General features: G+C 39.5%; 1 protein-coding gene across 1 annotated transcript; it reads right to left on the bottom strand.

Annotated features, from left to right (window-relative positions):
• Positions 1 to 8,616: 8,616 nt before the first annotated feature.
• On the bottom strand, positions 8,617 to 14,474 carry LOC146559921 (extracellular calcium-sensing receptor-like). The gene is made up of 9 exons (XM_085243671.1): positions 14,308 to 14,474; positions 13,716 to 14,010; positions 13,464 to 13,550; positions 13,042 to 13,311; positions 12,632 to 12,838; positions 12,275 to 12,550; positions 9,820 to 10,047; positions 9,609 to 9,732; positions 8,617 to 9,524 (listed from the first exon to the last, which is right to left on the bottom strand). The coding sequence occupies exons 2-9, from the start codon at positions 13,974 to 13,976 to the stop codon at positions 8,617 to 8,619; spliced, it is 2,361 nt and encodes a 786-aa protein (XP_085099797.1). The 5' UTR covers positions 13,977 to 14,010; positions 14,308 to 14,474.
• Between the last annotated feature and the right edge of the window lie 180 nt (positions 14,475 to 14,654).

Below are 14,654 nucleotides of genomic sequence, written 5' to 3'. Positions count from 1 at the left end.
CAGATGCAGGAAGAGGGCCACCTGTATCATGAAGGACTCCACTCACCCAGCACACACACTCTTTGTCCCGCTCCCCTCAGGCAGGAGGCTGAGGAGCATTAAATGCAAAACCACCAGACTGAGAAACAGCTTCATTCCAGAAGCTGTGAGACTTCTCAGTGCATAATGGACAAGAACTGTTATTGTAGCACCTTAACCACTACTTGACACTTATTGACACTGTAACTTTATCAATGCATGTCATCATGCCCTTTGCAGCTAAAGTATTTATTTACACCCATATTTATACCCACACTCTATACCCATACTCCATACTGGTACTCAGGTTGTTGCACTCTACTTATGGTATTATTTATTGTATTGTCTTATTACTTGTCATTTCTGTTTGTTAAAAAAAAACAAATAACAACCCCCCCCCCAACTATTTATTTATTACTTTGAAAAAAAAATTCTGTTTCTTCATTATTTTTGTTTCCTTTCACTCCAGGACCATGTATACATAATTTCATTCCACCTCATGTTAACATGTGATGCGAATGACAAATAAAGCTCCTTGAATCCTTGAATGGCTACCAGCTGGTGGAGAGCAAGGGAGATCAGTGTCCAGGTGAGTGTGTCATGGATCGGCTGTGTGGCAGGCGGGAGGAGGACCCAATCGCAAGATTCACAAACACGGGGATGAACTCAAAAGCAGCTTTATTGCTGACAGGCAGAACATAGGAAATACAGAACTCAACTAAACTGGGAATCAATAAACTAACACTCGTAGGGAGACACAGGGAATCCACACAGCAATGAGGGAGAACGCGACGCCGAACAGAGGGAGACGCAGACAGAAATACACAGAGGGTTAACGAGGAAAGTGGGAACACACGGGGAACACAGCTGACACAGATAACCATAACGAGGTTGCAAGGTTGAATGATTGTCCAGGAAGCTAATGGGTAAGCAGATGTTTTGGCAAAGGCTGATTGCTGGTCTTAAATACTGCTGGCTCAGTCAGTCTCAAAATGGGAGTGAACATGATAGACTTACACTGGTTCTAAATGAGAAAACTCTTTAACAGTTGAATTCACTGAGGCTCATTTATCACAGCACAAAATATATAAAATGAGGCAGCAGTGAGGCAGCAGAAAAAGTTACAAATCTGTTACAAATAAGTCCTGACTTACAACACAACAACAGCTGTGGAAACAACATGGTACTACTACTACTATAGTAGTTGCAAGAATTTCTTAATATTATTGTTTTTAATTTAATTGTTTGTAACATTTTCAATAAATTTCAGGTGAATCACAAAATGTTTTACACACTATAGTTAATTCAAATCTTTATAATTATTAATAATAAAATTGTTGTAAAGCCAGACCTCATTCATAAGGTTTAGTATGTGACTCTCATATGCAAAGACAATTACAACTCGAGCTGTGGATTTTTTCATGACATTCACAATCCTCCTGACTTCATCTGTGTTTTTGTCCCGAGGCAAAACCTCAAAGTACGCCAGGCAACCTTCACCAGACCGACTGAGCTCAGATTGTAAGGATCTTGCTGCATTATGTCCATAATCATCATTACTGATGAGCAAACCTGCCCAAGTCCAGCCAAAATGTTTTAGAATCTGGATCATAGCACGTACCTATGTGAATACAGATTAGAACAGAGGTGCATAGTCTAGAAAAATCTTTCATTAGAGTTACTTTTCATCAGCTTTACAGCACATCATTATGTATTCTGTTGGAAAACAGGTATTCATCAGGTATATCCTTAAATATACTTTAGTTCTTTATTTTTTATTGCTTTAATTTTGGTGATGTTTACCTGGAAAGCATCACTTGGTATTGTCCTAAAGAAGGATGGATACTTTTGACGATCAGTCAGACAGGAACATGTGGCAAAATAACTCACCTGTCAAAAATGCAAGCTTTATATTGTATTAAATATACAGTTAATTCAACCAACAATAACATGCTATGGTTAAACTGAGAACTTACCATAGGTACTCTGTACAAACCTAAGACGCTGGAGATAGCAATAGAACGTGTAGAGGAAGAATCACCCACAATCCCTATGACTAGAGGATTTCCAGCACATGCATGATCCAATATAATTTGTTCCTCTTGACCATTGACTAATGACAATGCTCCTCGGAATCCAATTCCAAGTTCAGCACAGTTGTCATAAAGACTGTATCCTAAAGTCACATTAGGTAAAAGTTCAGAGTTTTTGTTGATTTCATCAATAGCAAAAGCCATGATTTGTGCCAGCCTAAATCCTTGTACATAGAATCTAAAAAAAGAAAAAGTTAATTATTGTAAAATAAAAACAAGATACTTGGAAAACGGAGTGCAAAATTAATTAACAAAAAAAATACAGACACTGAATGAAAACAATTAAAAGGACATTTTAATGAAAAAATAACAGCAGACGGTCAAGAAACTTGCATGATGATATTAATACTTTAGTTATAAAATACAATGGAACTCATTTCCCACAATTTTTTCTTTTCTTCATTCCCCCCTGGCCATACTTACCCATGACATGTAGGCTGTTGTGGTTCTGAGATAAAAGACAGGTCAGGAACACTTTTAAAAAAATGGACTGGAAACAGTCCACCCAGAATTACATCTCCAGTCTTGTGCACCCCATTTAGATGAAATTCTCCTTGTAACTGACAAGAGCTGGGAAATACAGAAGATAATAAAGCATAAGAAAAGTAGAAATATAGTAAAACAAGCAAGAGCAAATTGGTTTGAAATAATAACCACATGGCAGCTTTCTGATTTTCTGAGCCTAGTAATCAGGTTTTATTGTTTTGTCATTCCTTTTTATTGGAATACAGTGTTAGATAATCTTGCAGCCCACCCATCTGGGAAAAGGGGGCAGGGCAGACTTAGAAAACAGTAAAAGTGAATTAGTAGATAACAAGAACTTTGTTTTGTGTGTGTGTTTTGTTAATTTCATTTCTTTTTAACAGATGTAAAAGATTACTGAATATTTTTATGGTTCAACAAATGTATGAAATACACATCAAAAATATGATTCATGTACAGCAAGGTTTATGATGAAAATACCTTGTTAAAATAAAATATTAAGTCAAATCTAGCTGTCTTGGACTATAAAATTTCCATATTGTAAGAATTTTTTTTTTTTAATTTGTTCTTTTCACACAAAAGGAACCTATGCACACAGTGTTCCAAGACAAGTAAGTGTTTATTGTCAGAGTTTTTCATGATTTCTGCTTGGGCATCTCTCCAGTTGCCTCCACTCTGGCTCAGCTAGCACAGCTCTCTCATCAGGTGCTGGCATCCTACTCAAATAGGGGAGGTATGATTAGATGATGGTTATCAGCTGTGTAGGTTAGCCTTCCTGCCACCACAGCCTGTTTCCACTGCTCCACCCCTCCCCTGCAAAACCCCAGTCAAGGCTGAAGCCAGAATGTGGAGTTTATCCAACTTAAACTAGCATGTCCAGGGTCATGGGCCGTGGGTGGCGAAGCTCGACAAATGGAACAGTGGTGCAAGAGTTGATGGAGGAGAGGCATTGTTTTGCAGGTGTAGTCAAACAGGAGGGGGGAAGAGGAGGCCCGGGTGAGTCCAGAAAAATAGTGATCTGAGGCAGGGAGACAGGCAAGCCAGACTGTGAGGACTGGCCCTGGGACTGAGCTCCTCTCTTTTTAACTGGGTCCTGGACTTCCTGACCAACAGACCACAGTCTGTGAGGATCCACAATGTCTCCTCACCTTCCAGAGTCCTCAGCATTAGCTCCCCGCAGGGCTGTGTGCTAAAGCACCTCCTGTTCACACTGCTTACATATGACTGCTCACCCAACCATCCAAGCTGTCATATTGTAAAGTTTGCAGACAACACAGCTGTGGTTGGTTGCATCACAAACAATGATGAGACCGGCTAAAGGAAGGAGGTGGAACACTTGGAGGACTGGTGCAGGCAAAGCAATCTCTGCTTAAATTAGAAGAAGACGAAGGAGATGATTGTGGACTTCAGGAGGGGAACACACACACACACACCCCTGCACGTTAGAGGATCTGCAGTCGAAGTAGTACCCAGCTACAAGTACCTGGGTACGTACCTGGATAGCAACCTCACCTGGAAAAACAACACTTCCAGCCTGATCAGGAAGGCTCACCAGAGGCTCTACTTCCTGCGGAGGTTGAAGCGTGTGGGAATGGAGAGCTCAGTCCTCATCTCCTTTTACAGATGTGCGGTAGAAAATGTTCTGTGCTCTGGCATCAATGTGTGGCACGGAAAATGCACTGTGGCAGAGGGGAAAGCTCTACAGAGGGTGTTGAAGGCTGCACAAAGAGTTGTCGGAGGCAGCCGCCCAACCGTCACAGACATATAAGCCTCCAGATGCAGGAAGAGGGCCACCTGTATCATGAAGGACTCCACTCACCCAGCACACACACTCTTTGTCCCGCTCCCCTCAGGCAGGAGGCTGAGGAGCATTAAATGCAAAACCACCAGACTGAGAAACAGCTTCATTCCAGAAGCTGTGAGACTTCTCAGTGCATAATGGACAAGAACTGTTATTGTAGCACCTTAACCACTACTTGACACTTATTGACACTGTAACTTTATCAATGCATGTCATCATGCCCTTTGCAGCTAAAGTATATATTTACACCCATATTTATACCCACACTCTATACCCATACTCCATACTGGTACTCAGGTTGTTGCACTCTACTTATGGTATTATTTATTGTATTGTCTTATTACTTGTCATTTCTGTTTGTTAAAAAAAAACAAATAACAACCCCCCCCCAACTATTTATTTATTACTTTGAAAAAAAAATTCTGTTTCTTCATTATTTTTGTTTCCTTTCACTCCAGGACCATGTATACATAATTTCATTCCACCTCATGTTAACATGTGATGCGAATGACAAATAAAGCTCCTTGAATCCTTGAATGGCTACCAGCTGGTGGAGAGCAAGGGAGATCAGTGTCCAGGTGAGTGTGTCATGGATCGGCTGTGTGGCAGGCGGGAGGAGGACCCAATCGCAAGATTCACAAACACGGGGATGAACTCAAAAGCAGCTTTATTGCTGACAGGCAGAACATAGGAAATACAGAACTCAACTAAACTGGGAATCAATAAACTAACACTCGTAGGGAGACACAGGGAATCCACACAGCAATGAGGGAGAACGCGACGCCGAACAGAGGGAGACGCAGACAGAAATACACAGAGGGTTAACGAGGAAAGTGGGAACACACGGGGAACACAGCTGACACAGATAACCATAACGAGGTTGCAAGGTTGAATGATTGTCCAGGAAGCTAATGGGTAAGCAGATGTTTTGGCAAAGGCTGATTGCTGGTCTTAAATACTGCTGGCTCAGTCAGTCTCAAAATGGGAGTGAACATGATAGACTTACACTGGTTCTAAATGAGAAAACTCTTTAACAGTTGAATTCACTGAGGCTCATTTATCACAGCACAAAATATATAAAATGAGGCAGCAGTGAGGCAGCAGAAAAAGTTACAAATCTGTTACAAATAAGTCCTGACTTACAACACAACAACAGCTGTGGAAACAACATGGTACTACTACTACTATAGTAGTTGCAAGAATTTCTTAATATTATTGTTTTTAATTTAATTGTTTGTAACATTTTCAATAAATTTCAGGTGAATCACAAAATGTTTTACACACTATAGTTAATTCAAATCTTTATAATTATTAATAATAAAATTGTTGTAAAGCCAGACCTCATTCATAAGGTTTAGTATGTGACTCTCATATGCAAAGACAATTACAACTCGAGCTGTGGATTTTTTCATGACATTCACAATCCTCCTGACTTCATCTGTGTTTTTGTCCCGAGGCAAAACCTCAAAGTACGCCAGGCAACCTTCACCAGACCGACTGAGCTCAGATTGTAAGGATCTTGCTGCATTATGTCCATAATCATCATTACTGATGAGCAAACCTGCCCAAGTCCAGCCAAAATGTTTTAGAATCTGGATCATAGCACTTACCTATGTGAATACAGATCAGAACAGAGGTGCATAGTCTAGAAAAATCTTTCATTAGAGTTACTTTTCATCAGCTTTACAGCACATCATTATGTATTCTGTTGGAAAACAGGTATACATCAGGTATATGCTTAAAAATACTTTAGTTCTTTATTTTTTATTGTTTTAATTTTGGTGATGTTTACCTGGAAAGCATCACTTGGTATTGTCCTAAAGAAGGATGGATACTTTTGACGATCAGTCAGTTCCTCTGAACCATTTTTGGGAATTCACATTTCAGTACAGATTTGCACCAGCTACATAAGGCTGTGTGGAAGATGGAGGAGCACTATGCACTGGAAAGGGGGATCAAGAAAATAGGAACACTGAGTTCTTGGACATTTCCAACCTCGGATCTGAGTACAATGTGTTTAACGTTGTGTATGTGCTGGCATATTCCCTTGATGACATGCTGAGGTACAAGACAGGAAGAGGGCCATTCAGGCAACACAGCTGTGCCACATTGCAAACACTGGAGCCACAGGAGGTGTGATATCAGATTACACTCCATCTGTCATGGTCTAGCAGTCCTCACCGGCCGACCTGCCTGTTTTGGTGTTTATGTTTATATTTCTACTCCCCTCCCATCTCTGTCTCCCTGTTATGTGTGTTTTGTGTGGGACTTGCATGTCCCTGGAAGTTTGGGTTCCGAGCGCCATCTGACCCGGAAGTGTTTCCGCGCTGGAGTCAGCCACACCTGCCTCTTGTAAGTCACTGCCAGCTGCTACATTTTTTTTTTTCCTACTTAACCGTGTGACTGAGCTTCAGTTAACTCGCCTGTACAGCCATGGATTGCTTTGGGAAAGCAATCTTTTTGGCTAGTTAAAATATCTTAATAGATTACAGATTATACCTTTTGATAGGAATTAAAAATGAAATGAGATATCATTCAGGACAGATATGTTTGAGGAGGAATGTCCTTTATGGGATGCAACAGGGAGGTAGAGTCTACAGCCCAATCTGGCGTGGAGGTGTGGACAGCCAGATCTGGCGCCCCACTTCCCGCTCTCCTATCTATCTTGTCTCTTTTCTCTCTTACTTCTCACTATCACCTTTTCTATCCCTGTAAAGCAGTGTTGCCAACTCCTCAATAAGGAAAATCATTGTCCTAAAAGTCGCTAGAAGTCGCTTAATGACATTATTGCATAATTTGCATAATTGATTATGCTTATGTAATTGTAACCGACGCTGTAAAAGAGAGAAATAACATTGTAGAAGAGACATCAAGTGAGCAAAAAACACCTTAAATGCATTTAGAATATATTTAGAACTACAAATTAAATTTCTTTTAGCAATTATTGTTTTTTTAATGTCACAATTCCAACACTGCTCCTTTATCCAGGCTTCGGACCGGCAAAAGTGACCTGAAGTAGGAACTCTGGCCTGAGTTACTTTGTGTGTGTGTGTGTGTGTGTGTGTGTGTGTGTGTGTGTGTGTCTTTTTAAGTAGTTTTAAACCTATGATCCACCAAAAGTAACAGTAAAAGAAGAACAATTTAACCATAACATTGTTAACAAACTACATTAACAATTGAAATGGACAAAAAAGAGGCAATAGAAAAAACAGTGGCAATGTGAAATAATCATGGGAACTAGTCTGGTCCTTATTCAGGCTAATTGTTTTTTGTTTTTTCAGACAACCCTCCACACACATAGGCTGTGCTGGCTCACAGAAAGAGTGGGCCATCCTCATTTTGGTGAAGATTCTCTATGGTAGGTTCAGCAACTGTAGCACTTGACTATAATGATCAAGCAGCTGATGTGCCAAAAAGCTGCAAAATATTATCAGCCAGCTGGTGTTCATAGCAAGCCTCACCAGACAGCTTCGGTCCATATCGGTTGTACAAATGGAATTAAGGTTCTGCAAGGTAATCCAATTTCTAAGTTTGCAATGATTGGAATGATGGATTTTAGTGCATTGATTTATTTTAGACAAAGAAAAATATGCATTTACCGCTGCTCCCGCCCTGTGTGTTACAGTCAGGGCGGGAGCAGCGGCTTTGCTCATGCGCAATTCACTTGCAGTTTGGACGCGTAGGGGTGAACATCTCCTGGTCTGACAGCAGCTGGGGGCAACTGCTACGTGAGGACTATCCGCTCCCTGTGAGCGCCTTGGTACGGGTGTGGTGCCTACGGCAGCACCCGCTGCTTGTTGAGAGTAAGAGCGATATGTGCTTTCACGTCAAAAAGTGTTTCTTAGTACACATCAGTTCCTGATATACAATAATTCCATAATTACAGATATGCAAATTAAACACAAGTATACTATGAATTCTGGGTGGATCCATATTGAAATGTTTTATTGAGAGAAAGTAATTTATAGTTTAATGATGTATAAGGTTAAATTTAACTGTTAAGAGTTAATAGCATTTGAGAAGTGCGAGTGCTTTATATTTTAACTCCATCATGAAAAAAAAATAGTAGTAGAGTAAAATAACTGTTTTTGCATCTTCTCACTTTCATGATGGAAGTGGAAAAAAGTTTTTTTCAAGATTCAGTATGTTTGGTTATATGTATTATTTATATCTATATATCTTTCTGCATGTAATTTTCTGTTATGTATGGAAAAAATATTATTATTCAGTCCCACGACACATTATTGCTCTTTTAGTGTTTAGTTCTGGTCTCATTATTATTATGTAACATTTGGGTCCAAACAGTGTGATTAACAGTCCAAAACCTGAGGCCAGGATGGCAAATACCTCCACTGCATCTGCACGATTTCCAGGTGAACTGATATAAACAGGAACAAAGGCCACCCACACAGCACAGAAGATCAGCATGCTGAATGTGATGAGCTTGGCCTCATTAAAACTATCAGGGAGATTCCTCACCAGGAATGCAATTAGAAAACTGAGGACAGCCAGAACGCCAATATAGCCCAATAATACTCCAAAACCAACAGTGGACCCAACTGCACACTCATACACTATCTTGTCATTGTGGTATTGGGTGTTTTTATGTGGAGTTGGAGAGGAAGAAACAAGCCAGGTAGTGCAAATGGCTGCCTGTATAGCTGTAAGAAACAGAACTGTTCCTCTCTGCTGCATAGCACCAAACCACTTCAGACTGGCTCCCCCTCCTGGCTTGGAGGCTTTGAACACAGCCAGAACAACCATGGTTTTTACTAGGATGCATGAGACACACAGCACAAAGCTGATCCCAAATGCTGCATGTCTGAGTTGGCATGTCCACATCATGGGTCGTCCAATGAACAGAAGTGAACACAGGAAACACAACTTGAGTGACAACAATAGCTGGAAACTAAGTTCCGAATTGCTGGCACGTATTATAGGTGTTCTGCGATGGTAGAAAAAGATCCCTAGAACAACAGCACATATGAATGTGCCGAGCAGTGAAGTTGCTGCCAAACAAATACCCAGAGGCTCATGGTAGGAGAGGAACTCTGTCTTCTTGGGAACGCAGTAGTCACGCTGGGGGTTTGACCAAAAATCCTCTGGACAACTGGTGCACTCAAATGAGTCTAAAAAGAAGAAGATGGTGAAATGCATACTTTATTTCACTGAAAAAAAAATGAAATATGCCATGTTGAAAGATAAACACCTACTGCTTTTATTAGTAATTTTTCCCTCAGAACAAGGGATGCAGTCAAAGCAGCATTTGGGCTCCCACTTCTTTCTCACCATGTGGGTACCAGAAGGACAGCTCTCACTACATACTGATCGAGGTGGCTATAGAACAAAATTAAATATTGACTGCCAGAATAATATTTACTGTACATGTGATAAAATATAAATGTCTGAAGAAACATATATAACCTTTCTCGAATCAAAGTTCCAGAAGATTTTGTCTTCATCAAGTATGAGTTCTTCACCTTTGAAAGTTGACCTCTTAACCTCACCCACATTCTGAACTTCAGTGCTTCCATCTGGGAGCCACAACCAGTTCATCACATCGTAAATTGGCACCACATCACCATTCTCATCAAATGACACTTGATCACCAAATGGTGTGGTAAAGTTCACCCTTTCCAAGTAATAAAGAAGCTGTTAAAAGAAATAAAATAAAGTATTACACCTATTATAATTAAATATAGGAATAAATTAATCATACAAGGTATTTCACTAATAACCTGTATACATGTATACAGGTCAGTGAACTCTCTGGTAAGTGACCTGGTATACAACATGTTTTACACAGTATAGTAAATCAAATCTTTTTTAGTCTGCTGTGGCCAGTGTCATCCTCTATGCATGCTGGGACAGCAGGTTGAGAGTCGCCGATGCCAACTCAATAAATGAACCAACTCCAGGCCTCAAGGGCTGGTGTCCTGCAGGTTTTAGATGTGTCCTTCTGTGTCCAAAGATTGTTTAAATGTCTAAATTATCTCCCCAACATGGCAACAGTGGTTCCCAAAGTGGGGGGTGCAGAGCCATTGCAGAGGGGCGCGGAATGAATTAAAAAAAGAATGATTGGACACTGATAGCATAATGGACATGTTTTTTGACGGGTCTCTCACAGAAACGCAAGACAGAAGATGAAGCATCGCCAAATATGCTTCCAAACCAACTTCCTTCAAAGCCAAAGAAAAATATGATGAAGCATATCTCACCTTTGGCTTTACCTGTACAACGGTGGTGCCAAGTAAGGGTGGGTTTCAATGATCAATTTTGCGATCGATCTATTAAATCCTGAATTAATTTTTAAATATAAATGTCTATTGCCAGAAATGCCAGGATCTCAGGTTAAAGCTCACAAAACTATATCAACAACCACCAAACAGCTAAAACAGCAAATGAGTGCAGGTAAACGGATTCCACAGAAAGATGTAAACATAAAGTGCGGACCCGACGCATCAGAATCTGTGAGATGCCAGCTTTCTCCCCCGACGGCAGGTACACAGACACGCCATTGGTACTGAAAGCCTGTCTCACAGCTTCTGATGTTGCAGGTTTTGTAACTCTCTGACCAAAATTCACTGAACCAGCGGCAAAAAAGATCCAAACTATGCTTCACATTTGATAAACATTGTCATTAATTCCCTCTTACTTTGGCTGTTTTGCTTCTACCACAGTAAAACCCCACTTCCTACACAGCTCTCTCTCTCTCTGTGTATTTCAAGGACAGTTTCCCATCTAAAAATCTTGGGTTTTTTGCTTTAGTTCCTTGCTTATTACGCAAAAGTCTACTGTTGTGTTCACTTCAGCAGCATGTGGTAATGTTCATATGTTGATTCATGGTTTTCTTCAGTTTTTGATTTAATCCAGAATATATTTAAGGGGGTTATCTGCTATATAAAAAGCCAGGCCAGGAAAATCTCCTTCCTCCTTGTTTTTCTGTGTTTTATCCTCAGTTACGTTGACACGAAGGCATCTGGTGTACATCTCTGATGAAGTCTCACAAGTGTCAGTACTGATAAATGATCAAAATTATAATATTTCTGACTGTCTCAGTCAAAATTGAATTGAATCGAATCGGAATGCAATCAATTATAGAAATTAGTGACGATACCCAGTCCTAGTGCGAAGGTAGGTATCCCCGACAGAATTTGTTTCCCCTGCGTCGGGACCACTCACTGGGCTGTCCAAATCACAGACAAACAGTATTCCACATTCTTGATTTTTAGTTCACAAACACTTCCTACAATGACTAACTACTCCTGATATTTTGGAGATGTTAGCTCTTTATACAGTAAAGTTACAGTGGGATACAAATAATATCAGCCTGATCCTGCTGCAATTTGTTCCCCTCAATTCAATTCATGAACAAACAGTATCCCACAGTTGTTTATGTTTTTGAACCCATTTTGCACAGAGAGGCATTTTTTGAAAAATGTATTGATAGCAATGTTGAATGTTATTACACAGTTAAAAAAAACAACTACACATACAATAATTACAACATAAGGATGGTTTGTTTTTCTGTTATTTAAAAGAGGTAGTAGTTTATTTATTTAGAGCTATTTCATATACTCTGAACTATTTAATATATTTATTTAATTTAGTTCAGTCTGCTACTGTCATTATCTTGGAGCAACTGTAACCACATAATTTCCTTAGGGATTAATAGAGTATTCTGATCTAAATACATTAAAACTACTTTATATCAGGTGTACAGAAATAGAGGAGCACAGAAAATCCTCTTAGCTTCTTCCAGCTTTTTTACCATTAAACTAATATGGCATTGTATTTAATCCTACATGGTGAATTTTGCTCTGAAAGTAATTACAAGCAAACAATTTATTCATAGGTGGAGGGTAGTTTGATATCACACCTGCCATGGCTCCAGTGACTGCAACGTGGCACAGTTGTGTCCACTGAAAGGCCCTCTTCCTGGCACGCACTGGAGCATGTCATCAAGAGAATGTGCAAAAGCATACACAGCTTTATACACATTGTACTCAGGCCGCAGGTTAGAAATGTCCAAAAATTCAGTGTCTACTTTTTCTAGATCTTCCTTTCCAGTGCATAATGCACCTCCACCTTCCAGCCAGCCTGGTGGAGCTGGTGCAAATCTGCACTGAAATGTGAATTCCCAAAACTGATTCACCTGAAATATTTAGATCTTATAAATATGAATTATGATAATATAGGGTTCTTGCACATACCATAGTAAAGTATAAATACTCACCATGCTATTCCCATAGCTATTGTTGTGATGTAGATTGGGACGTGTTTTTAACAGGAATTCCCTGAGCCCTGGTATTTCCCCATGACGAATGGCAATACCCAGTGTACCACCCAGGTATGGCATAAGCTGAGGTGTTTGGAGCACAGCAGCTGCTGTCCAGGCTTCACTGGCCATCCACTGTAGGCCAGTTACATTTTGCCTCACTACCTGTGCATTGTATTATACCAAATGTATAAAGTGATACTGGAATAGGGACATTATTATACCATTCAAGTAGTTGCTGATCTTGGAAAATACCTCCAGGTGACTAGCTTTCTTTACTCATTCACACAAACACACGACATGTTTTACACAATGTAATAAATGAAATCTTAGTAATTAGTAAAAATGTAATTGTTTTATATCCGAACCTCTTCCATGAGGTTTATCATGCCACTCTCATGTGCAAAAACAATGACAACTCGAGCAGTAGAGGTTTTCATCACATTCACAATCCTCCTCAGTTCATCTGCGTCTTTGTCCCAGGGTAAAACCTCGAAGTAAGCAAGGCAACCTTCACCAGACCGACTGAGCTCAGATTGTAAGAATCTTGCTGCATGAAGTCCATAATCATCATCACTGACGAGCAGACCTGCCCAAGTCCAGCCAAAATGTTTTAGAATGTGAATCATAGCACGAACCTAAGTGAATACAGATTAAAACATTATTGCAAAGACAAGGAAAATCTTTAAATCTATAACCATTATCTTCACTGAAGCCACACAATAATAAAATAGCGTGTAATAGCACAGTCTTGACACACAATAATGAAAGATTACTGAAAGATTTTCACCTGGAAGACATCACTTGGGATCGTCCTAAAGAAGGATGGATATTTTTGATGGTTACTCAGGCAGGAACACGTGGAAAAGTAACTCACCTGTGAAAATTACAGACTGTATATTGTAGAAATATGTAAAAACCTAAATACTGCAGTTTTTCAATTTTGTTGTGTAAACTAAGTCGGTTTTGACAAGTGGCTTTAAAATTGCAGTTACATTAAAATGATCCAGCAACACTGTTTCTTGCTAAGCAGATGACTTACCATAGGTACTCTGTACAAACCTAAAATGCTTGAGATAGCAGTAGAGTGTGCCGAGGGAGAATCACCAACAATCCCTAAGACTGGAGGATTTCCAATACATGTATTATCTAATATAATTTTTTCCTCTTGACCACTGGCTAAAGACAATGCTGCACGGAATCCAATTCCAAGGTTGATGCAGTTATCATAAAGAGTGTATCCCAGAGTGACATTAGGTAGCAGATTGGAGTTGCTGTTGATCTCATCAATAGCAAAAGCCATGGTTTGTGCCAGTCTAAATCCTAGTTCATAAAAACTAAAAAGAAGAAAAAAGAGAGAGATAATTATTGAATAATACAGTAGTATAGCAGAATACTTGGAAAACTTATTGCAAAACTAACAAAAGAATTACAGAAAATTAATGACAACAATTAAAGATATATTTTAATTAAAAAAAAACCAAAACAGATGCTTCAGCCAAGAAACATATTTTTTTTCACAAATGTATTAATACACAAAGTATACTTTGGTAATAAAATGCATATTGACATTGGCACTGATTTTCCCCATTTTCTTCTTTCTTCTTGTTTTTTTCCCACCCTGTCATACTTACCCATGGCATTTAGGCTGTTGGGGGTCTGAGATAAAAGACAGGTCAGGAACACTTGTAAAAAAGTGGACTGGAAAGAGTCCACCCAGAATGACATCTCCAGTTTTTTTATTCCCATTTAGATTAAATTGTCCCTGTAATTGACAGGAGGGAGAGATGATATCAGAAGATGATACAGCATAAGATAAAGAGAAATAAAGCAAAATGAGCAAAATGGTTTGTAATAATAACCACATGATAGATTTCTAATTTTCTGAGTCTAGTAATTAGGTTTTATTGTCTTGTCACTCCCTTTTGTTGGAAAGTGTTGACTAATCTTGCACACCACCCATCTGGGAAAAAGACGTAGC

The sequence above is a fragment of the Mchenga conophoros genome, linkage group LG14 (genome assembly GCF_057382185.1).
Source record: "Mchenga conophoros isolate Kocher_MC1m ecotype Shallow Benthic linkage group LG14, M_conophoros_male_GT1.1, whole genome shotgun sequence".
Lineage (NCBI taxonomy): Eukaryota > Metazoa > Chordata > Actinopteri > Cichliformes > Cichlidae > Mchenga > Mchenga conophoros.
This window is presented reverse-complemented; position numbering and strand designations above follow the sequence as displayed.

Bases quoted from the DNA above. Each gene is read 5' to 3' on its own strand.
- LOC146559921 (XM_085243671.1), bottom strand. From the start codon at position 13,976: ATGGCTTTTGCTATTGATGAGATCAACAGCAACTCCAATCTGCTACCT. The intron at 13,312-13,463 runs GTGAAAATCTTT...GTATTCACTTAG, and splicing joins TCCCAAGTGATGTCTTCCAG to GTTCGTGCTATGATTCACAT. The intron at 12,551-12,631 runs GTGAGTATTTAT...TAAATATTTCAG, and splicing joins ATAGCTATGGGAATAGCATG to GTGAATCAGTTTTGGGAATT.